Source organism: Tenrec ecaudatus, chromosome 12, assembly GCF_050624435.1.
Source record: "Tenrec ecaudatus isolate mTenEca1 chromosome 12, mTenEca1.hap1, whole genome shotgun sequence".
Classification (NCBI taxonomy): Eukaryota; Metazoa; Chordata; class Mammalia; order Afrosoricida; family Tenrecidae; genus Tenrec; species Tenrec ecaudatus.
The window spans coordinates 135,912,008-135,935,460 of record NC_134541.1 but is presented as its reverse complement, the minus strand read 5'-3'; the positions used below and the strand labels follow the sequence as shown (position 1 = coordinate 135,935,460).

General features: G+C 53.2%; 1 protein-coding gene across 1 annotated transcript; it reads right to left on the bottom strand.

Moving 5' to 3' along the window:
• Nucleotides 1-5,698: 5,698 nt before the first annotated feature.
• ASL (argininosuccinate lyase) lies at nucleotides 5,699-15,061 on the bottom strand. Its single transcript, XM_075565016.1, has 17 exons — nucleotides 14,987-15,061; nucleotides 14,830-14,882; nucleotides 11,550-11,744; nucleotides 10,958-11,041; nucleotides 10,683-10,739; nucleotides 10,482-10,579; nucleotides 8,712-8,789; nucleotides 8,552-8,629; nucleotides 7,991-8,043; nucleotides 7,663-7,725; nucleotides 7,443-7,557; nucleotides 7,246-7,330; nucleotides 7,093-7,152; nucleotides 6,828-6,911; nucleotides 6,247-6,327; nucleotides 6,053-6,159; nucleotides 5,699-5,893 (listed from the first exon to the last, which is right to left on the bottom strand). The coding sequence occupies exons 2-17, from the start codon at nucleotides 14,839-14,841 to the stop codon at nucleotides 5,749-5,751; spliced, it is 1,395 nt and encodes a 464-aa protein (XP_075421131.1). The 5' UTR covers nucleotides 14,842-14,882; nucleotides 14,987-15,061; the 3' UTR covers nucleotides 5,699-5,748.
• Between the last annotated feature and the right edge of the window lie 8,392 nt (nucleotides 15,062-23,453).

Sequence of the window (23,453 nt, the reverse complement as noted above, 5' to 3'; positions counted from 1 at the left end):
GGAGTGACTCCATGACGGACACGAGAGACCCACAGGTTCCTCAGGAGACGATGTCAACAGACACACTGCAAGCTTGCACTGAAAGGAATAGGGGTGGGGGCTTAGGAATTACAGAGGGCCATCCAAGTCCTTTCAAAATCCTCCAAAATTGAAACAGGCCGACCTAACTCAGCTGCAAATAGGTGCAACCATTCAAGAAAACAGAACCCACACCCCACACTGGCTCTGAAAGCAGAGTCGGTGGCCCAGAGGGAATGCCAACTGGTATGACCCCACAGGACAGGCTAGCACTGCCCCTGTGAATTCCAGAGACTGAAACTCTTTAAGGGTTAACTCTTTAAGCCCTGGTTTTCTCCTGAGGAGCAGCTTATGGATTTTGAACTGCTAACCTTGCAGATCACAACCCTATGCACTACCACTATGCCACTGTGGCTCCATGGGCCTTTGGCGATCATTCCTAGGCCTTGAAACAAAACTCAATGGTGACAGTTGGGTTGAACTTCCAAACTGCTTGGAACTGGCAAAGCCTTACCTTCTGTTTCCTCCTTCTTAAAACCAGAGTCTATAACTGGTGAGGTGCCTATTCTACCAGTGTTTTGGGGGCTGGTGATCTGATTCATGCGTCTGTAGCTGTGAATCCATTTAATCTTCACCACCATCAGATGAGTTTCACAGGTGTATGTGCACCCGGAGAGGAATTTTGCCCCAAGATGGAGACCAGTCTCTCTTTTTAACCTTAATCCTACACTATTGGCATTTGTGTTTATTTGTTTTTTAATCATTTTATTGGGGGCTCTACAACTCTTATACAATCCTTACATACATAAATTGTATAAAGCATATTTGTACATTTGTTGCCATCATCATTCTCAAAACATTTGCTTTCCACTTGAGCCCTTGGTAGCCGCTCATTTCCCCCTCCCTCACAAACCCTTGATAAAATATAAATTATTATTTTGTCACATCTTACACTGTCTAACATCTCCCTTCAGCCACTTTTCTGTTGCCCATCCCCCATGGAGAAGGTTATATGTAGATCCTTGTAATCAGTTCCCCGTTTCTACCCCACCTTCCCAGTATTGCCACTCTCACCACTGGTCCCGAAGGGATCATCCATCCTGGATTCCCTGTGTTTCCAGTTCCTATCTGTATCAGTGTACATCCTCTGGTCTAGCCAGATTGGTAAGGTAGAATTGGGATCATGATAGTGGGGTATGGGGGGTGGGGTGGGTGGAGTGGGGAAGGAAACATTTAGGAGCTAGAGGAAAGTTGTATATTTCATAGTCTTCTTTACTTCATTTATATGAGTTAGATGAGGATATTTGGGACTTTGATCTGATGAGATTTAGATATTCAGGACATGATGCTATCATTGTTTGAGGCTTCGGGGGACGTGGCGACGGGATGAATGTTTTTACAGGTGAGAACCTTCTAGACCTGGCGGTGGACTGTAGTACACTGAACAAAGGAGTCCTGGTGGCAGTGTGTTCGGTGTTGGGCTGCTAACCGCAAGGTTGGTAGGTTGAACCCACCCACTGCTCCTGGGGAGAAAGATGAGGTGGTCTACTCCCGTAAACATGGGAAGTCTCAGTTCTACTGTGCCCTACAGGGTCACTGTGAGTTGGAATTGACTTGAGGACATTGAGTCTCTTTTTGGAAATACATCCATGTCCTCATCCCTGGAACCCAGGAAGAAGTTCAGTTACATGGTAAAATGGATTTTGCTGATATATTTAAGTGGAATGGCTTCTGATGGGGACATTATTGTGGTCTATCCAGGTGGGAGTGAGGTAGTCATAGAAGGACCAGAATCAGAAGGGATGATGGAAATAGGTTGGAGTCAGAGAGGGATTGGAAGGTGTTACCCTGCTGGCCTTGACTATAGAGGAACAGACCGAAGTCAAGGCACCCAGGTGGCCTCTAAAAACTTGACAAGCCAAGGACAGGTGGCCTTGGAGCGCTTCCATGCAGGGAGCATGCCCCCACAGACACCTGAAGTTGGCTCAGTGAAACCCATTTCTGACATCTGACCTCCAGAACCGTAATACACCTTTATGGTTTGAAGCCACGAAGCTTGTGGAAGTCTGTTACAGTATCAGTAGAAACCCAACACAAGGTCAGACTGAGTGAGAGGAGGGGAAGAGATTAAACCAGCTAAATAGCAAACCAGGAAGAGGCAGAGGTGAGGAGTAGCTTTCAGGTTTAAGCAGAAAAACTACACAAATACTTGTTCTCCCTGGGCTAGAAGTCCATCCCTCCTGGTCAGCCCAGCCCCACATGCAGTGTGGCAGTTATATAATCTCCTGACAACTTGAGTGAAGGGGTGGAGGCTAGCCTGCCAATCAGATTGCAGCTTGATGACCTCATTTGGAGGCATGAAGGAGATGAAAGAACTCAAGCCTAGACTGTCTCTGCCTTCCTTTTTCAGCTGTTGACTCAGAGGACTGAAGGAGACACGTGGAGACCCATGCCAGCATTGAGATGCTTCCACTGTCACTGGATCCACAAGTCCTTCTACCCATCGGCCTGTGATCTTCCTGCATTCGGCACCATTGTGTGTGCTGCGTGAATCTAAAAAATGAATTTATGGACTAGTACCGGGTATATGGGCTAATCTCAGACTTATGAACTTGATCTGGATGGGGCCGGAATATTTTAATGTATAATTACTCTTTGATCTAAAACTTTCTTACACACATATAAGTATCTCTGGATTTGTTTCTCTAGACAACCCAGACTAACACAAGTGGCCAAGTTCATGTGTAGGAAGCTGATTCTGCTCTGATTAAGGAAGAACTTTCTAATGAACCAGCCCAAAGAACTCCCATGACCAGTGGGGTGTGCTCCACGGCTGGAGGCATCCCAGTCAATGTAGTCTCACCATCGTAGTTCTCCTGTGTTAGATTCCCAGGATTCTTTTAACCCTCTCTGTTGTGTGATCAAGGGGTTCTGGTGGCATCGTGGTTACATGGTGGGCTGCGATCTCCAAGGTCAGCAGTTCAAAACCACCAGCTGCTCCATGGGAGAAAGACGGGGCTTTGTACTCCCATGAAGAGGATAGTCTCAGAAACGTAGACAACAGTTCCACCCCGTCCTGTAGGGTTGCAGTGAGCCGGCACCAACTTGGCAGCAGTGAGGGCGTGAGCTGTGGGATGGACACAAGGGCTCCCATTTCTGAGACTTTAGGCATTGTCTGCTCCAGCACTTCCGGCTCAAACGTGCACAGGAAGCTCATGGGGGAATATTAGACTCCCAATTCCAAAGCTGTAAGTGTGGGGTAGGACTCAGGTGAGGCTGCAACCTGATACATGGTGAGTAGCCAGGGCCTCTAGAGCCCAGTGGTTTGCCCACTGAGAACATAGCAGCTTCACCTGGAGCACCCTTGAGGCCTCTGCTAGCTGGCCCCACCTAGAGTCTGATGCAGGAAGTCCAGAGAGGAGTCTGAGAATCTGCATTTCTTACAAGTTTTCAGGTCATCATCTGGCTGGTCTTGGCCATGCTTTGGGACCACTGCTCTTGAAGGAGCCCTGACAGTGTAGTAGGTCCCGTGCTAGGTTACTAACCACAAGTTCAGCAGCTCTGCCCTGTCTGACAGGGCCAGTATGAGTTGGCTTTGGTTCAATGCCATGGAGTTTGGGCTCTTGAAGATGCTTTTGGGGACCCACAGCTTTGACCTTTTGGAGTTGGGTGCCATGATCCGACTGTTGGAGGCTTGGTTCTTTTCCAACCTCCTAGGATAATTTCAGTGGGGTATTCCTTCTTCTCTGGGTGTGACTTGTTTATCTTTGTTAATGAAAGATCATTTCCTATCAGGGCCTTGGGGAGGTTTGGGTAGAAGAGGGTCTCTATGTCTCTGCTGCTCGGGGGTTCACCCTTGAACTTTTGAACACTTACCTGGGGCCAGGCCTGGTCTCAGGTCCTATACAGACTCATGGCCTCCTTGCCAGCTGACTAGAGGACTTGGTCAGCCACTTGTCCAAGGTTCCAAAGCTGCCAGGTCAGAGGGTAGGGCTGGGACCCTTGCTCTGTCTGACTCTGTGGTTAATGTCGTGTGTCAGCTACGCATCCCAACGGTTTGGCCAAATCATAAACTAGTGGTGGTTCCATCATATCCAAAAACTCCAATCTCACTGCCGGCAAATCAATTGTGACTCAGAGCGGCCTGTGGGTTTTTGAGACTGTTAACTTTTTACAGGATTAGAAAGCCTCCCTTTATCCCTCAGCATAGCAAGTGGTTTTGAACTGCTGACCCCGTGGTTACCAGCTCAACACGTAACCCACTACACCACCAGAGCGCTTGTTCCACAGTACAAGGTCAATCAGTTGCAAAAGGTATCCTCAGGGTGTGGTTGGCCGCTGGCCATAAAGAGATATCTTGGCAAGACTCTCTCCACTCTGCCCATCCCCTAATTCACTCTAGATCCTGGGATGTAAACAGTGACAGGTTAACCAATAAGCAAGGTAAGCCTGTGCTTACTTACTAATCTGGGCACCCTGTCCCTGGGTGTAAGTAAGCTGGCAGAGGTCTCCAGCTTGCTCTCTGCCTTTGGGATCTAGCATGAGCCAAGTGAAGTAAATTTCAATCTCTCTCTACAGGAGTTTGTTCATGTATGTACATACATATAAATATACACACTGTCAATGTACACATACACTTCACAGGCTGTTTTTCAATCTACCGTCATAGATTCAAGGAGCCCTGGTGGCATCGTGATTACGCACTGGGCTGCTAACTGCAAGGTCAGCAGTTCGACCACTAGCTGTTCTACAGAACAAAGATGAGGCTTTCTACTCCTATAGTTACCATCGAGAAACCCACATGGGCAATTCAACCTGTCCTATAGGGTCACTATGAGTTGGAATAGATCTGCTCCAGTGATTTTGGGTCACTGATTCTATTCTGGCTCATCGTGAGCCTATAAGACGGAGTAGAAGTTTTCCCTAGGATTTCTGTACATCCTTGTGAGAGCAGCTGGTGAGTTTGAACCACTGATCTTGAGGTTAGCAGCCCAGTGCTTAACCCACAGCACCACTGGGGCTGTTTCTCTAGAGGGTCACTTTGAGTTGGCATAGACTCAATGGCATGAGTTGGTTTTGCTTTTGTCTCAATCTCTGGTAGCAGGGGGCAAGTCGGGCAGTGGGTGGTGCTGGCTACTTCTGGGTGCAAGAGTCTTGTCTATTCACTGTGTGTGTGTGTGTGTGTGTGTGTGTGTATACCCTTCAAACCTCTCCCGACCCAGTTAGAACAGATGACAGGCTTAGACCCTCTCCCAGAAAAGGGTACACGTGTGACTGTGTCCTCCCCTGCCCTGGACACCCCAGACCCCATGTCATGGTGAACGCAGTTCTCAGAGCCTCTGGGGTGTTATCTACCCACACTGTCCAGGTTGATGAGGCACCTCTCACCCCACATCCCGCAGCTCACCCCTCACCCAGCCAGGCCTCAGTTCATCTGGAGTAATGTTCATGGTTAGGCATAGGAGCAGTAAGCAAGGGGAGATTGAGTAGGTGGCCCTGGGGACCCTGGGGGGACATGGGAATGGGCAGTGATCACTGGGTAGACTGTGTCTATTCGGTCCCACTGATCCCCTTTCTTTTCTGCCCAACCTTCACTCTCTGTGCCAGCTTCCTTACTTCCTGGGGGTCCCCACTATCTGCTTCCCAGACTCTGGAAGCCCACCGCGTGGGGAGCCAGGTGAATAGGACACGGCGTCTCCGGCTTTATTTGGGGACTGGGGACAGGCAGGGCTAGGCCTGCTGAGCCCGCAGCAGCTCGCGCACCTGGCTGATCTGCCAGTCAACACTGGAGCGTGCAGTGCCACCCAGGGCACCATACTGTTCCACGCTGTGCCCGTAGTCCCACACGTGGCTCACATCACCTGAGAACAGCGGGCTGGGGGGGAAAAGAAGGTGAGCCGGTGACTGGGTAGGGACGGGCCCAGGGATAGGAAGATGGGCCAAACACTGGCTGGCTTGAGTGGGGATGGGCGAAGGTCCCAGGCCTCCGGGCGCCCCAGCCTCCCAGGTGGCAGAGGGGTGGGGCCAAACACACCTGATGCTCTGCAGCTCCGGCAGGGAGAGCTGGTTGAGGGCGACCCCCTTGGTTTCGGCCATGAACACGGCTTTGCCGGAGGCCTCGTGGGCCTGGCGGAAGGGCATCTGGGAGAAGGGCAGAATGGCTGACACCAGTGTCCCACTTCCTGGGATATGCCTAGCCCTCCCCCCAGCCCGCCACCTCTCACTCACCCCTTTGCGGACCAGGTAGTAGGCGAGGTCGGTGGCTAGCATGTCAGGGCTCAGGGCACGTGCCATGTTCTCCCGGTGAATCTGGGAGGGTGGGGGTGGAGCTGTGAGCTGGGGGATGGGGGGGAACCTTGGGCCCAGAAATGAGCCCCCTGCTCAAGGTCTTGGCCTCTGCCAGGATGTCCCCTGCCTTGTTCTGCTCATAAAAGTGCTGCTGAGGTGTGAGTGTGCTACTGTCGCGGTTAGGTGCCTTAGAGCAGAGCACAACAGGAGACACTGCCTTGCCCCGGGCTACGCTCAGTTGTAGTCGCTGGAGCCCCCTGACACAGCCTCTGTCCGTCCCTCTTGCTGAGGGCCTGCCTCTTGTTCTCGGCCCCTCTCCTTTACCAGACATAACGTCCTTTTCCAGGACCTGGTCTCTCCTGATCACACGTCCACAGTACAAAGTCTTGCCAGCCTCACTTGTGTGTGCAGGAGCAAGCACACATCCCCCGGCCCCTCCAGGGCCCCCTCTCCCTCCCTTGGCTGCCCATCCAGGCTGCAGGGCTGAGGTGGGAAGGGGGAGGTGATAGCGGATGTCTTACCTGCAGCGTGGAGATGACCCCAGTGGCTACTTGGAGGACAGCGCTCATGGTGTCTGCCACTTCAAACACCGCTTCCTTGTCCTCCTGAGAGGGCAGGCACGGGGAGGGAGGGCTCAGTAGCCATGATCTCCACAGCCCCATCCCCACTGCACTGTCACCCCCACCAAGACAGCCCCAGAGCTAAGCACCCAGGACGAGAAGTGGGTCCCGAGAACGGCATAGGTGAAGGCTCAGCTAGGCCCACCCCCCACCCCCCAACCCACACCTGTAGGTCCTTGTTGTAAGTGCTCGGAAGTCCCTTGAGGGTCATCAGCAGGCCAGCGCACTGAGGGGAGATCACAAGCTGAGTCCTAGAGGCCACCTGGAACACCCCCCCCCTCCCGACCCCACCGGCCATCCAGACCCCCTGGCCACTCACCCGCCCGAACACACGGCCCGCCTTGCTCCGGATCAGCTCCAGGCTGTCTGGGTTTTTCTTCTGGGGCATCAGGCTGCTTCCGGTGCTGGGGACAGAGATGCTGGGTCTGAAGGCATGCGCCTGGCCCCTGGCCTGCACAGAGGCGCAGCCTGGCTAGTGCAGGTGTGTGTAGGGGCAGCTTGTCGTGATCGTCATACCTGTACGCATCGGAGAGCTGCACGAAGCTGAATTCCTTGGTGCCATAGAGGATGAGGTCCTCGGCCATCCTGCTGAGGTGGGTCATGCACAAGGACCCCCAGAACAGGAACTCAACTGGAGGGAGATACAAGAGGTTTGTAGTCCCCAGGCCTTTCCAGGTGGGGACTCACCAGGGTGGAGAGGCAGGGGGCAGCACAGGGGACGGAACCCACAACTCACCCACAAAGTCTCGTTCACTGGTGGCGTCCATGCTGTTGAGGGTGATGGCCCCAAAGTTCAGCTCTGGGAGGGTGTGTGCAGGGCAGGAGCCAATGAGGGGCTGCGTTGGGGCAGGGACAAGGCCTCCTCCCTTCCCCTGCAGGCTATCCAGCCACCTGCCCTGGGGTCCCTCAGGGAGGAGGAGGGGCAGGCAGCCCTAACCCTGTTGCCCCTGCTTCTTCGGCCTCGGAGTGCCGGAGTACGTGGTGTTGATAGAAAGAGCTGCAGGCCCCACCCTCTGAGTGTGTCTGTGCGCCCTAGGATGCTAGAGGGCAGGGCGATGACTCACCTGCTCGGAGCAGCTCTCGATCCACACCTAGAGGGTTGCCTGCAATGGCCCCACTGCAGGGAGAGGCCATCAGAGAGAGGGGTCAGCAGGAGGATAAGAGAGACAGAGGGATGGAGAGAGTGGGGAACAGAGGGGTGGGGGAGGCCCTTAGAGGACAAGTGTCAGAGAGCTAGGGAATGAAAGGGCAGGGGGATGGCTGGAGGGACAGGAGCATGCAGGAATGGGGCATTGGGGCGGGGGATCTGGTGCTGGGAGGCATCAGCAGGCTGGTGTGCACACACATGCCCAGAACCAGGCCTTGGTGGTTGGGGCACCTGCCTAAGCTCAGCCCTCTCCCTGGCCCAGTCCCTTCCTGCGACCCTGCAAGGCTCCACAGAAGATCCTGGCCTGCACTGTCAGCTTGCTGCCCACCGTATGGCTGCCCTGCCTTCTGGCACGCAGCACAGGAAATGAGTCCTTGGACTTCTATTTGCCCCAGTTCAGCCCTCCATTTCCATTTGACTGTGATGGCCCCTCCCCCTGCAGCACCCCTCCCCCACTTCAGACCCCAGTTGCTCTCACCTCCCCAGGGGCAGGACATTGATGCGTTTCCGTACCTCCAGCAGCCGCTCTGAGTCCCGGGTCAGCGCCACCGCATGGCTGGGGGCAGGGTGGCAGGGTCAGTACGGGGCAGGGCTGGAGTCGGGCTAGCGCATCCCCCCATCACAGCGGTGGCGCCCACCTGAGGATCCAGTGGCTCCAGCGGATGGGCTGGGCCCTCTGCAGGTGCGTGTAGCCAGGGAAGAGGACATCCCGTTCCCTGCAGGGAAGAGAAGGGCTGGCGTGGGCAGGGCTCTCTGGCCCTGCGGGGAGCAAGGATCTGTCTGCATTGGGGCTAAGCCAAGTCTGGGGGCTTGTGCAGTATGTAGGAGAAATCCTTAGTAGGGCCGGGTGACCCCAGGTCAAGCCTGGAATGGGTCGTGCCCATAGCTGGGCCTGTTTCCACTTTTCCACTGGGCAGCAGACCCAACTGCAGGGGCCGGAGCAGGCAGGAGGCATCCAGTGGGCGTCTTGTCAGTAGGGGCAAGGGAGGTGTGTCTGTGGGCATGCCAGCCTTTCCAGAGGACCCCCAAACTAGAAGGGGCACTTTAAAGTGGGCAGGGGGGAGGTGCCGTGGGTTCAGGTTTTTCCCCCTTCGTTACAACTTTGTTGTTATGAGCTGCTGCCCCGCGCCCCTCACATTGACCACCCCCACCCACCATGTACAGAGACAAGCTGCCAGGTCCTGCACCATGCGATCTGTTGCACATCTCTAGGGACATCATCGTGAGCTGGACTTTAGAACTGGATCACCAGATCTTTCTTCCTACTCTCTTTGTCTGGAAGCGACTCTGAAACCTGCTGGGCATCACAACACATGAGCCTCCACTAACAGACTGGTGGACATCAGAGGGGTGGTCCTGTCTGTGGTGCATTGGCAAGGAATGCAAATTGGAGTCGCTTGCATGGTGGGCGAGAATTCTGGCACCACCAGTTGGGCAGGCCCCGCCATCCCATATAACCCACCCATGTGAATAGGATGAGGATTGAGTCTGGAGCGCTCATTAGGCTCCAGCGTCCCGGGATACTTGTTGCCTGCCATCTAGTCGATCCCCACTCAGCAACCCTGGAAGACAGTGGACCCGAGAGGGTGTCCAAGGCTGCACATCTTTCCGGAAGCTGACTGCCTCCTCTTTCTGTCAGGATGCTGCTCTCCAAGAAGTTTTGGGAAAGTCCTCCGTCCTGAAGGTGTTGGGAGCCTGATGTGGGAGACCGGGTTATGGGGCAGGTCTCTGCTGAGCAACACACTGACAAAGGGGCCCAGTGGCTGCCATCTTTGAGCAGGGCACTCAGATGGAGTCAATTCCAGCTCATGACGCCCCAACACTAGGATGTTTGAAGCTTTAAATCTTCACCAGAGCAGATGGCCTCATCTTCCTTCTGCCAACAGCTAGTGGTGTTGACCACAGGCTTTGCCCTTCGAAGCCTAACGTTTAGCTTGTTGTGCCACCAGGCCCCTTGTTTGTTTCCTATTGGGGCAAAAAGATCACGGGTAACAGCTGTGGTTGCTACGCAGCATGTACGCTGCCCTTGTTTACCATGGCGACTGCTAAACCGTTGGGAACTGGTTTGAAGCTGTGTCGGTTTTCAGTGGCTGATGTTTTCAACGGTGCATCGCCAGGCTTTCTCCCCAGGTGCTTGAGTGAACTCAAAAGCTCCAGCGGAATAAAGCCTGGGACTCCACCGCAGGCACGGCCAGTCCCTGCTCCCTCGCCTCTGTCAGCAAGTCCTTCCAGCTAGCCTGGCCTGGGGCCCTGGGCCCGGTCCGGGGAGGGGCGGCTGCCCCTCCCAACTGCTCTCTCTAGGTCAGTCCCTGTGTTCTGGGACTCTGGGCTTTTGGACTACCTGGCTTGGGGGAGATCCTGCTGCCCTTGTGCCCCTCTTGGCTACCTGGGGGCACCCCCAGACTCACGCTTCCGCTCGGTCCACCATGCTTTTGATGAGATCCCGCAGGTGGGCAGAGAGGGCCGAGCAGGTCTGCCGCATCCACAGCCGGAGGTCAGTAACCACCTGTGGGTAGTCGGTGGGCGGAGGGGCGGCTCTCAGGGAAAAGCCCAGCTTGGGGGGGGGGGGCGCAGGGAGAGGGTAAGAGGGGTGTGGGGAGCTGCGGCACCTGGTCATTCCGGCTTCGCCCTGTGTGCAGCTTCCCTGCCGTGTCTCCGATGAGCTCCTGGGGGCGGGGACACCAGCAGGTGTGAGGGGTGCTTTCTTCCCAGCCCCTCATCTTACCTCCTACACCAGAGCACCCCATCCTTCCCAGTATCTCTGCAGAGGCCCCTCCTTGCATCCTGCGTGCACTTTCAGAACCCAGGAACCAGAAGCCAGGGCGAGTGAGAAGTGAGCAAGGTCCCAGGCATGGGGGAGGGGGGCAGGGGGCAGGAAGCATACCTTCAGCCGCCTCTCATTGGCTGTGTGGATGTCCTCATCATTGGGGTGTAGTTTGAAGGTGCCCTGGGCCCATTCCTCAGCCACCTGTGGTGAGTAACAGCACCCCAGTCCCCAGGTGAGCCCCCCTCTGCCCTGTCTTACCTTCCACCTTTCCAACTTTCCCCCAGATCAGGGCTAGTACCCCTCCAGCAGTCCATACCAGAGGGCCTCACAGCCCATTCTAGAGGGACCTTGCTGTGGGGGGGTTAGTGCCATGGGGCCACTAGAGGGTGACAAGTGGCAGTTGCCAGGCACATGGTGAATCAGCAGGCATTTTACCCCACAGTGTTGGGCTGCTACCTGTGAAGTCAGCAGTTCGAACCCACCAGCTGCTCCTTGGGAGACAGATGAGGTTGTTTGCGCCTATAAAACTTCACAGCCTAGAAACCCCACAGGGGCCATCCTGTTCTATAGGGTCGCTATGAGTCAGAGTTAACTAGGTGGCCATGGGTTTGATGTCTTTGGAACCACGTAATGTCCCTGGGTTCATCATGACCACATGCTGGGGGCCTGGGCCTTGGGGACGGGGAGCGGGGCTAGAGGTAGACAGTACCTTGTCTAGGCCTTGCAGGATCTTCTCCATCTCAGCCTTGGTGAGCAGCCCCGCCTTCTGCAGGCCCCGGCTGTAGGCCTTACTGCCTTGTACGTCCACTTCCCACAGGTTCCGGTCATAGGTGATGGACGCGTTGAACTTCTCCATGATGGGGTCCACAGAGCCCACAAACCGGCCACCCCATAGCTTCCCGCTCTGTCCAGGGGAAAAGGAAAGTCATGTGTCTGATGGCAGTGATGAAGCCTGATGAAGTCTGATGGCAGAGAGATGAAGAAACTGAGGCCTGGAGAGGGAGGGGAACTTGCCTGAAGCCATGGGGGAGGGAAGACAGGCACATGGCCACACCCTGTGGGTATAACTTGTTCCTGTCACATGGTACCTCCCCTGGGAGGTGGCAGCAGGGTCCCAGAGCATCTAGAACTTTCTCAGAGTGGGAGGTTCCCCTGGGACCTTGAGTTGGAGCCATGAAGTCTGGCACATCCTGCCCTGTCAGGGTGTGCCAAGCATGGTGCTAGTCACTGGGCATGCTCAGACAGCCATGCTCTGAGGTGGGTGGCAGGACTACTCCATGACACCGAGGAGGGAACAGAGGCACTGCCCTCATGTAGTTTGCTCTGGGGACTGGGGGAGGCTGGGACTGCGCCCAGCAGTCTGTGTCCATGTGCTAACCACATCCCACAACACCTCTCAGCTCAGCTCTGCCGTCCTGGACTTTGGCTACAGGGACAGGCCTGGGCCTCCAGTGGAAATGTGGAGGCCCCTGAGGGCCCCACCAGGCCTGCTTTACTCTCCCTTCCCTACCAGCTGGGAGCAGGGCCCTGAGCCCAGGTCCCCATCCCCTGCCCCACTCCCATACACACACTGCTCTGGCTCTGGACAGCACCCCTGACATACCCCTGACCACTAGCTTCCCAAGAGCTCACTAGCTGGCCCCTACCCAGAGGCCAAGGTACAGGGATGTGCCTAGGTTTTGAAAGAGGGCATAGGTCTGGGTACATGGTAGGTGCCAAAGCCAGACCAAGTGCGTTGCCAAGGAGCTGGCTCCATCTCCTGATGGCCCATTCGAACCTAGCTGCCAGGGCTTTCTTCCGCAGAGCCTCAAGCTGGACTTGATCTGCCCACCTTTCAGCCAGTAGTCGAGCGCTTCACCATGTGTGCTACCCAGAGATCCTGGGGCAGGAGAAGCACCTAGCAGATTGGGAAGAGATTATGACAGGCAGGCGTGTTAACGTCCTGGCCTCTTGTCCCTGGGGGTGGGAACACTCTGGCCCCTGGGGACAGGTGTCCCCTGAGTCTCCTGCATTGCCCCTGACCTCTGCAAGCCACTTGACACTGAGCATAGTGCGTTGTCATTGTTGCCGGGCGACACCAAGTCAGTCCCGACTCAACAGCTGCCTCGCACAACACTGCTGCATCTTGCGTCATGCCCCCAATCTCTGCTAACGTGTAGGCCGACGTGGCAGCACCTGTGACAATCCATCCACAATAACCTCCCTGTGAGAGGGGTGCCTATAAGTGAGGCCTATCTGTGTGGTGTGAGCATGTGACGAGATGCCTGCAAAGTGCATGCGTCACATCAGTGAGCATGGCCCTCAGCTGGAGATTACTAGGGGTGGGGAAGGCTGCAGGGTCTTAGCTACCCCCTGCTTTCTGTGCGCCCACTGGGCAGGCCATAGTCCTGCTCTGGCCTGGGCTTCCAGCTGCGGAGGACTCTGCCCTGCAGACACTGCCTCCTTCTGCCTTAGCCCTGGAGCGGAATCCTCCCCTGACTTGCTTCATCAGCTCTGGGTCTCCAGAGGGGCACCACGTGCGCCATCCAGACCAGCTGGGTAGGATGGGAGTGGCCTGCCTCCCGCTGGCCCAAACAGAGGGCCAGGCCCCACCTCCGCCACTAGCTTCCTGCGCCTCCCCGCCAGGATTATTAGTCATAACACCACTACTAATAAGCTGGCCGCTGCCAAAACAATGAGTGTCAACGCACAGAGAGAGCACAGGGCTCCCTACAGCCAGCACTGGTCTCCTGAAGGCAATTTACGAAGCTCAGGCTAAGCCCCGCCCACAGTTGAAGCCCCACCCTCTTGGGCTTCAAGAAGGCGGAGCTTCAACAGTGAGGAAGTGAGGTGGGGGCTGGTGGTGAGGTTTAAGTCTGGTGGCAGAGGGCATTGCTCCAAGTCAGGGCACATCTGGGCCGGAAGGCGGCCTCCAGGATCAAAAGGCAGGCCACCAAGTTGGGCTGGGATGACTAGCGACCCGCCCGCAAATCTCAGTATTGCTGACAACACGTTGCCACGCAGTTGATCCGGCTGATGACGACCCTGTGGGTGTCAGAGGGCTTTCAGTAGCTGAATTTTCCTACGCAGATCACCAGGCCTATCTTCCCAGGTGCCTCTGGGTGGACTCGAACCTCCGATCTTTGGGTTAACCGTTGGGTTAACCGACATCATCCAGACTTGTGCACGGTTTCTAAGCCTTACCCCGCTCGTTGAGGCGGACACGGGCGCCTCTGAGAGATCAAGACAGAGGCTCAAAGAGGTCAAGTGACACTGGTTCACAAACCAAATCTGTTTGGTTTCAAAGTCCAGGCCCCGCCCCCCGCCCATCACCCAGAGCCTAACAGGACAGTCTTTCTTATCCCTTTTAGACAGACACATGCAGGCCCAGAGCGAGGAAGTGGCTGGAACCCTGACTTGGTGCTTCCCTGGGCCAAGGCCCCCTCCATTTGCATGAAGCAAATGTCCCGTTTTCGTCCCAGCCACCCAAAGCAGTGAGCCTTCAGCCCCTTACAGAGGCAGCCTGCTATCCACAGCCCCATTTGTCAGATGGAACAACTGAGGCCCAAGATGAGCTGGAGGCTGTACTGCTGGGTGCCAGGCAGTTCCTGGGAGGGCAGCAGCCCTGAGGTAGAAAGTGACCTTGCTCTGGGGGAAATTTTGACTCTTCTCCACAGGTCAGAGCAGCTTCAGGGTGCACGGTGCGGTGGGGGCCAGACAGGAAGGGGTGTGAAGAAAAAGAATGAAGGGGGGGCAGGTGGGGGACTGGTGACTGGGACCAGGCCAGGCAGCGATAAATAATAAGTGGGGGCTAGGAGTGTGTCACCTGGGGGTGTCACCTTTTCTTAGTAGCGTGAGTGGTGGGCACGCCGGGGTGAGGGACTCATGAAGACCCCGGTAAGTCTATAAAGGTGGCCCTGGAGGCCTATGCACAAGTCGGACCTGGGCTGGCTCGGGGACGCCCTCCCCAAGTCGGCAGCGCCAGGCCGGGGTCTCTGGCCCCCGCTCACCTCCGATGCCATGTTAGGCGGGTCCTGGTCCCTGGAGCTTCGATCCTCTGCGTCTGGAAGACAAGACGGGACTGAGCCGCTCCGCGGACTCCCGGCACGAGGGACGCGGCTCGCGGTCAGCCCCGGACCCCGCGGTGCAGCGGGCGCGCGCACTCACCTCCGCGGCCGCGCCGTCAGTCCCCCGCCGCCGGGCGTGCGGCTTTTCTGCCCCGCTGGCGTCAGCCGAGCCCCGCCCAATCCACGCCCACGAGGTCAACGCACCAATCCGACGCGGCCCCGAGAGATGGGCGTTGCCACTTCCTTCCAATCCCAGGGGTGGGCGGGTCGCCTCCTGCAGGGTGAGGCCAGGGCCGCAAGGGCGGCATCTAGCGTCCGCGTTCCAGTCCTCTGGCGCACTCGGGACAGAGGCGGTGACATCGGGCCTGGCAGGCCACAAAGCCTCTAAGGTGCAGTGACACTCCTGCTCATCCACTCAACAAACACGTACGTGTCGTTCTGCCCTGAGCCATCCTCAGGATGGGATGCGGATGGGACCTTTGTCATCCACAGGGGTTATCCCTGGCTGAGTTTCAGAAGTAGATCTCCAGGCCTTTTTTCCTAGTCTCTTTTAGTCTGGAAGGTCTGCTGGAGTCTGTTCAGCCCCATAGCCACATGCAAGCTGCTTCCTCTAACAGACGGAGAGTTCACATGAGGTTGTGCCAGCTACCGAGAGTCAGAGGGAACACCTGCAGAAGCAATGTCCCGTCTTAAAGAAACTCCAGGAAAGCTAAACAAGGTGCGGGAGCCAGAACAGAGGGAAGCATCAGGCAGGGGGACTATGGCGGAGAGTCAAAGAAGTCTAAGTAGTATGATTAGGCAATTCATTCCATCAAAATGATTGACTGGATTCTAGGCGCTGGGGTACAGCAGCAAAAAACGAGCTCCAGGTGATGTTCCCTGAGCTGGGTTTTGGGAAATGAGGGGAATTTGCTCTGCAAAGAAGGGTTCCCTATAGAGGGTGCTGCCTGGGCAAAGGGCAGGAGGCCTGAATGGGTGGGCTGCTCCCAGATGAGGAAATGGGCAGTGGTGAGGGCAAAGGTTCAGGAGTCCTGGACAGAAGGGGTAGGTGAGATGAGATTGCCTCTGCAGGCCAAGGGTGGGAATTTTTCTTGGTTCTGAAGGTCATGGAGAACCAACAGAATTAAACTCGTTTTGTAGGAAGAGAAAGCCGGTAACTTATTCCAGAGGGAAGCAGAGAAGGGGGGAGGGAGTTGGGATGCCAGTGGATGAATTGAAGGCTTTTGCCCTCACCCAACTCCAGAGAGGGAGATCTGGTGGCCTAGTGGGTTACACATTAGGCTGCTAACGGCAAGGTCAGCAATTTGACAAATCAAACTAATAAAAAACCAAAACTCAATGCCATCGAGTCGACGCTGAGTCATAGCGACCCCATAGGACAGGGTAGAATTTCTCCCTGTGAGTTTTTGAGACTGCAGCTCTTTAAGGGAGTAGAATGCCCTGTCTTTCTCCCACAAATCAGGCAGTGGTTTTGAACTGCTGACCTTGCAGTTAGCAGCCCAACCCCTAGCCACTATACCACCAGGATTCCTAAACATCTATTGATTCATTATTTCCTTAAATCTCCACTACGGCCCCTTGAGGTCACTCCTGTCCTTAAAGGCGGGCCTCAGAGATCATGAGAGTTCTTTGCTACTCCACAGAAGCCCTGGTGGCTTAGTGGTTCATTGTACTGAGGAACTGCAAGGTCAACAGTTCGAAACCACCAGTCAGTTCCAAGGGAAAAGATGGGGTTTTCTCCCATAAAGAGTTACAGTCTTGGAAACTCATAGGGGACAGTTCTCCCCTATTCTATCAGGTCACTATGAGTCAGTATTGACTTGATGGCAGTGAGTTTGATGTTAGCCCACTACGGGAAAACCAGTATCACAAACCAGCCACACAAAAATGTGTGGTTCTCTGTCCATAGAAAGCTTGTGCTGACACTAGGCTTTCTCCCAAGTGTGCAACAGCTTGAGTCAGAGGGTGGTGGCACAGAGACCCAAAGTCAGCACAGGCTATTGGAGAAATGACACTGATAGACCTATCCCGTGGCAGGTGGCCACAGACCTGCAATTTGTTAAAAACGCAATCTCTGAGGGTCACAATAAAACGAGCTGGGCCTGCTGTGATCTCCTTCTATTTGTGAGGACATTTCACCTGAGAGGAGCTAGTTACGTTCCAAAGACACCCAGTGTCAGAGTGGGGGTTTAAACCCAGGCAGTCGGGCCATGGAGTTCATGCCCTGTACCCAGCAGCAATAACATCTCTCAGGAGAGCACACCAAGAACTTGGTTTGTTGAAAATTAATTACCCAAGGGATCAAAATGAAGACGCTAATGGGTTAACAGGATCATTACTAAACCTCCCTGACAATCACATGCCTTTCCAGCCCTCCAGGTAAAAACTGAAGTCAGCTAAGAAGTCTCAGAGGCCTGCAGGTGGACATCCTTGTCATCTGCTGACGTAAGACTGGCCAGGCATGATAAAGATGACCGGGACATTGCTGTGTCTGAATTGTGGTGTTGGCCAGGAATACTCAACATACCAGGGACTGCCGGAGAAGGGACAAATCTGTCTTGGAAGAAGTTCAGCCAGAATGGTCCGTCCTCGGGAGTGAGGATGGAGAGAGGTCGTCTCATGGACTTTGGACATGCTATTAGGCGGGGCCAGTCCTTGGGGAAGACCACCATGCTTGGTAATTGGAGGGTCAGGGAAAAGAAGACCCTCAACGAACATGGATGGACATGGCTGCAACCCGGGCCCAACAGAAGAACGATGGTGAGAACGGCATGGGACCTGGCAGCACTTCGTCCTGTCATTCCCGAGGTTGCTGTGAGTCCGAACTGACTCTGACAGAACCTGCCAGCAACAACATACATTCGTGGCCTGGGGAGTGCAGGAGCCACCTGAGAGAATGCGGCAGGGATATGCAGGTGTCACACTCTTGTTAATTCTTAACAGAGACAGGTGCGGGTGAGATGCCACTTTAGATGACTTTAGGTGACAGTGCCCTGACTGGGGCACACAGCGCGACGGAGTCGTAGAATCAGAAGAACCCAGGGTGGGAGCTAAGCCGTCTCACTCCCTGGGTGTCTTGGTTAAAATCGTGATCTTGGGAAAATTTCTCAAATCCTTTGCGCTACAGTGAAAAAGAAAAATCAGACCTATGGACTGGGCACAGACAGCACCAAAAAAACAACACAAAAGCCTCACTGCCATCAACTCAATTCCAACCCATAGCCACCCTATAGGGCTGTGGTTCTCAACCTTCCCAATGCCGCAACTCTTTAATACAGTTCTTCATGTTGTGGTGACCCCCCCCACCATAAAATTAATTTTGTTGCTGCTTCATAACTCTAATTTTGCTACTGTTATGAATTGTCATGTAAATCCCTGGTACGCAGGACATATTTTCATTGTTACAAATTGAACATAAAGCATAGTGATGAATCACAGAAACATTATGTCATTATATAATTGTGAATCATTTCTTTCCAATGACAAATAAATAAAATTTCGTCTTGAAGCATGGGTAACAGTCTTCATGCCGGGTACTCATGCCGAGTACTCGTATGTGGGCATATCTGCTTGTGGGCGGACCTGCCTGGAGACAGAGAAGCCGTGTCTCAGTTCCTAAGACCATCGGAAATACGTCTTAGGCAACCCCTGTGAAACGGTCATTTGACCCCCAATGGGGTCCGCACCCACAGGTTAAGAACTGCTGCTTTAGGGGGAACAGAACTGGCCGGTTTTGGTTTCCAAAGCTGTACATCATTACAGGAGCAGAAAGCGGCATCATTCTCCTCCAGAGCGGCTGGTGGGTTTGAACCACTGACCCAGAGGTTAGCAGCCCAGAGCATGACCCATTACACCACCGGAGCTCTCCATTTATGCTGTATGAGCAGTATATAGTTTTTGCTAGTTGCCGAGAGCGCCAACCTGTGGCGACATTATGTCTAACAGAAAGAAACCTAGCCAGTCCTGTCTCGCCTTCAGGATCAGAGTTACGCTTGAATCCTTTGTTTCCGGCCCCACATCCCGTCGAATCCCATTGTGTCCTATCCTCGTGTCATTGGTCTCAGTGAGGGTTTCTCTCCTTTAGTGACTCCTGCTCCGGAAAAGAGTTACAGGATCAGAAACTCACAGGGCCGGTTCTAGTCTGTCCTTCAGGGCCGCTCTGAGTCACAATCGACTTGATGGCAGTGAGTGTGGAGAATTTCGGTTCTACAAACCCTGGTGGCCGTTTCTCACAGCTGGTCTTTCTGGGTGACCTGTCTAGATCAGATACTCTTCAGTTTGAATCCATAGGGTTTTCTTTGACTAATCCTCAGAGTTTCTTCCTGGTCAGTCTTAGTCTGGAAACACTGGGGACACCTGTCCCTCCATGAGAGACTCTGCTGGTGTTGGAAGGACAGGTGGGACTTCTGGCCTCATGGTCACACACAGCTGCAGGCACAAGATGGGCTGTGGTGGCGATAAATCGTACCGGCTAGACGTGCAGTGGTTATGTGTGGCACTGCTAACCACAAAGGTCAGCAGTTCAAACCCACGAGCACTCCATGGGAAAAAGACAAGTCTTTCCACTCCCATAAAGGGTTACAATCTCAGAAACCCACAGGGGCAGCTCTACCCTGCCCTGAAGTATCGCTATGAGTCCGAATTGCCTTGATGGCAGTGAGTTTTGGGATTATTAATAAATGAAGGCCTACTGAGTCAGGATGAAGTTGGATTCAAAATCATCTTAATTACTACCTGTTCGTTGGTGCTTCTTAGGTGCAAAGGGGCTTTCTCTCTATAGGCGAAATATTGCTGTGTAACAAAACTTCCCCAAAGGCCAAACAAGAATGATCATCGCTGTTATAGCTAACCATTCTGGGCGTTGTTTGGGTTCAACCAGGAGTTTCTTGCTTTGGGGTGCTTTTGTAGCTGGGCTGGGGTTATCTTAAAGGCTTCTTCTGTCAGGTGCCTGATGTCTGGTGCCTGGACTGGGAAGACTCAAAGGGCTTAGGCTAGAACCACTGGGTTCCCCGGGTCACTCTGTGTGTCTGTGCAGTCTCTCCAGTACTGTGGTCTGAAGGTAACTGGGCTTCTTAACTAGGGACCCCTGTCTCCAAAAGCCCCTGTGCCCGGACAGTGATCAGGCCAGGTGGAAGCGCCCTGCCTTTTATGTTGCAGCATTTTGCCACGGGGCAGCCCTCACGGGCAGGAGTCTGTCTTCCTTAATGAGCCTGACTCTTTAAGCCGTGGCCTGCAGACTCCTCCTCAACCCTAAAACCCCAGCTCAAAGGACCCTGGCTTTGGGACGCCTCTGTGTCTCATTAGTCATCCCTCACTACTCCATCCAGTCTAAAGACCACAGCTTGTTGTGGTCTTGATGCCCACACCTGGTTCCCCAGACAGGCTGTCAGTGTACCTGAGGCAGGGAAGAGCTGGGAGTGGGGGTGGGGCAGTTAGCTTGTTCGTGGCCGTGATCTTGATTCCCAGTCCTGCGACCCCATGTGTTCCAGCGGAGCACTGCTCCCAAAGGTTTTCTCGGCTGCAGTGAGCTCTGCAATTCAGTGCTTCTAGTTACAGTAAGCCTACCCAGCCAGGATCCCTGGTGGCACATAGGGTTAAGCCTTGGGGTGCTAACTAAAAGGCCAGAGACTCCAGCCCATCAGCTGTTCCACAAGAGAATGACGTGGCAGCCTGCTTCCATTAGGATTTGCAACCAGGAGCAGTTCTACTCTGTCCTACGGGTTGCTGTGAGTCAGAATCCACTCGATGGCAGCAGGTATGTAACCATCAAAAGCCCAAACAAAACAAAACTCACTGCCATCGAGCCAATTCAGACTTGTGATCCTGCAGGACAGGGTAGAACCGCCCCTGCAGGTTTCTGAGACTGTAACTATTTTTACAGTCTCTGAGGTAGAAAGCCTCATCTTTCTCCCAATGTAACCATCGCCATAATTTAATTTGGGAACATCTTCATCCCTCTGGGGGTGGTTACACATCCATCATTGCTATCAGTTCCCCACCCCCCTTCCTGCCCTTCCCCACACTCCCTCCCTGTACCCTCATTATATCGCTATTCCTGTTACTGTTTCTGAGGGATTTATATGTGCTGCATTCCAAGTGTCGAAAGCCCTTATCTATAACAATGTACATATTCTGCTCTAGCCGGATTTGTGAGGTAGAACTTGGGTCATGATAGTGGAGGGGAGGAAGCAACAAAGAACTAGAGGAGTGTTGTGTTTCGTTGGTGCTATACCGCACCCTGGGTGAATCATCCCTTCCATGTGACAGAATGTCCAATTTTCTATGGATGGGCCTTGGGTCTCCATTCTGACCCCTCTCCTTCACATCAGTATAATTGTTTTTGATCTTCTGATACCTGATCCTGTCAAAACCTCGTGATCACACAGGCTGGTGTGCTTCTTCCATGTGGGCTCTGTTGCTTCTCTGCTAGATGGCTGTTTATCTACAAGCCTTTAAGACCCCAGATTCTGTATTTTTTAATAGTCCAGCACCATCAGCTTTCTTCACCTTATTTGCTTATGCACCCATTTTGTCTTAAGTGATCATGTCAGGAAGGTGAGCATCACAGAATGCCAGAGTATTAGAACAAAGAATTCTTGCGTTGAGAGAAGACTTGAGTAGAGGTCCAAAGTTCATTTGCCACCTTAATACTTTAACATATATGTACATAGATCAATACCCCTATCACTATTTATTAGTATATTTACAAATGTACGTGCCTATATTTACACCTCTGTATATAGACTTTGCTTCCTAGTTCTTTCTTCTATTTCTGCTTACTTTCCTCCTGCTCCACTATCATGTTTACCCTTCATTCAGCTCTCAGAAATTCCTCTCAGCTACGTTATAATTGATTAAACCCCACCTGACACTCCTTGCCACTGATTTTAGATCCCTTGTTGTTCTCTTGTTCCTGAGTTTGTTGGCTCCCCACTTCCTTTCCACTGCCTCCTCCACTCCCGTCTCCCCAGAATCATCGGTCCCATTGTTTTCTCATTGAGATTGCTTATCCTGCCTATCTTATATAGACATCAATTAATCAATCAATCAATCAATCAATCCTCAAAATAGTTCTAGGTCTATCTGTTGACTTTAATGAATGACTTCCAAGCAGGTCTGATGCTGTGTCAAGTACTGTCCCCGCACCCCACCCCACCCCGAGTCAGAAGTCTATTTTCGGAATTCCCCAGGGACTTGGTGGTTGTGCTCCCCTTGCAGCTCTGTTGGCTGGGCTCCCTTTGTGATATGCCCATTGTGGGGCGTCGTACTTTCAATATTCTTTGCCAGCAGGCACCGTAGTTCAAATGCACCAACTCTTCTTCAGTCTTCCTTAGCAGTTAATATTTGTTGAGTGCTTATTCTGTGGGGGGAACTTTACAAATATTACTCACAGAGTTATGGTTTACAGATCAGGGAGCTGAGGCTGGGAGTTGTTCAGGCCCCAAAGTCCAACAGCCTTTAAGAAAATGCTGGGGGTTGATAGAAACACAAGCCAGTTTGCTGCAAAACCTGTACCATTAACTGGCAACAGAGTGGACAATTGCTTAGCAAGGGCCTTGCAGACAATGAGTTCAGAAACTGAGACTAAACAGTGAAGTACAAAAATTCAGGGGTAAAAATCAGTAACTGACTCCTTATCCACAGGGACTCTATTGATAGTTGCATACTTCCTTCTCATCTTTGATATTTTAAATCTATCAAATAGACAATAATATTTGCCATGACCCCTATTTTTAAATACATAAAATGTAGTAAATCAGATAGCTTTACCTTCCATACCCTGTGGTATTATTTTTCCTCTAGAAGTACCTTGGAAGAAAGGCCTGGTGATCTTCCAAAAACATCAGCTATTGAAAAACCCTACGGACACACAGTGAGTCACTATTGATCAGAGCCCGCTGGACAGCAGCAGGTTGGTTGGTTGGTTCTTTTCCTAGAGATAATTAAAACCACACATCCTTTTTAAATCTTTTTAAAATCTTATTTTGAGCATTTTCCTAGCATACCAGATAATTTGCATGTCATTTCATTTCCTGGCTGCATCTAAATCTTACAGGGCTGTAACATAATTGAATCCGTTTTGTTTTTTTTTCCAAGCATCTGATAATTCCCTTTGGTTAACTTCTCAGAAAGGTTCCAAGGTCACGGCCTGTGCTGGTCTCTATGGCTCATCCTCTCTTTTGGACCCAAATTAACTTTCAGTGAAGAACAGGAATGAGGTGGTGGCGGCGGCAGCGGCCGAGTGAGTGTGTGTTTTAACTTCTAAAAGAAGTCATATTCAACTATCACACACATGCCCAAAAGTGTTCACAAGTGTGCAGCTCACTTAATTTTCAGCAACTGAACACTTGCGTTTCCATGACGCGGATGAAGAAATCTGAACATCTCCAGGCCCCAAACCCCTTTTCCATCTTTTTCTCGGAGAGCTGGGATTTTAAAGCCACAAGCGCCTATTAAACCGAGTGGCGCCTTTAGTTTCTACTGACACGTTGGCCAAATCTAGACTACGGACCCTAGGGAAGCCTGCGAACGCCGCGGAGCCCAGGTGGGCGGAGATCCCCGGCCGT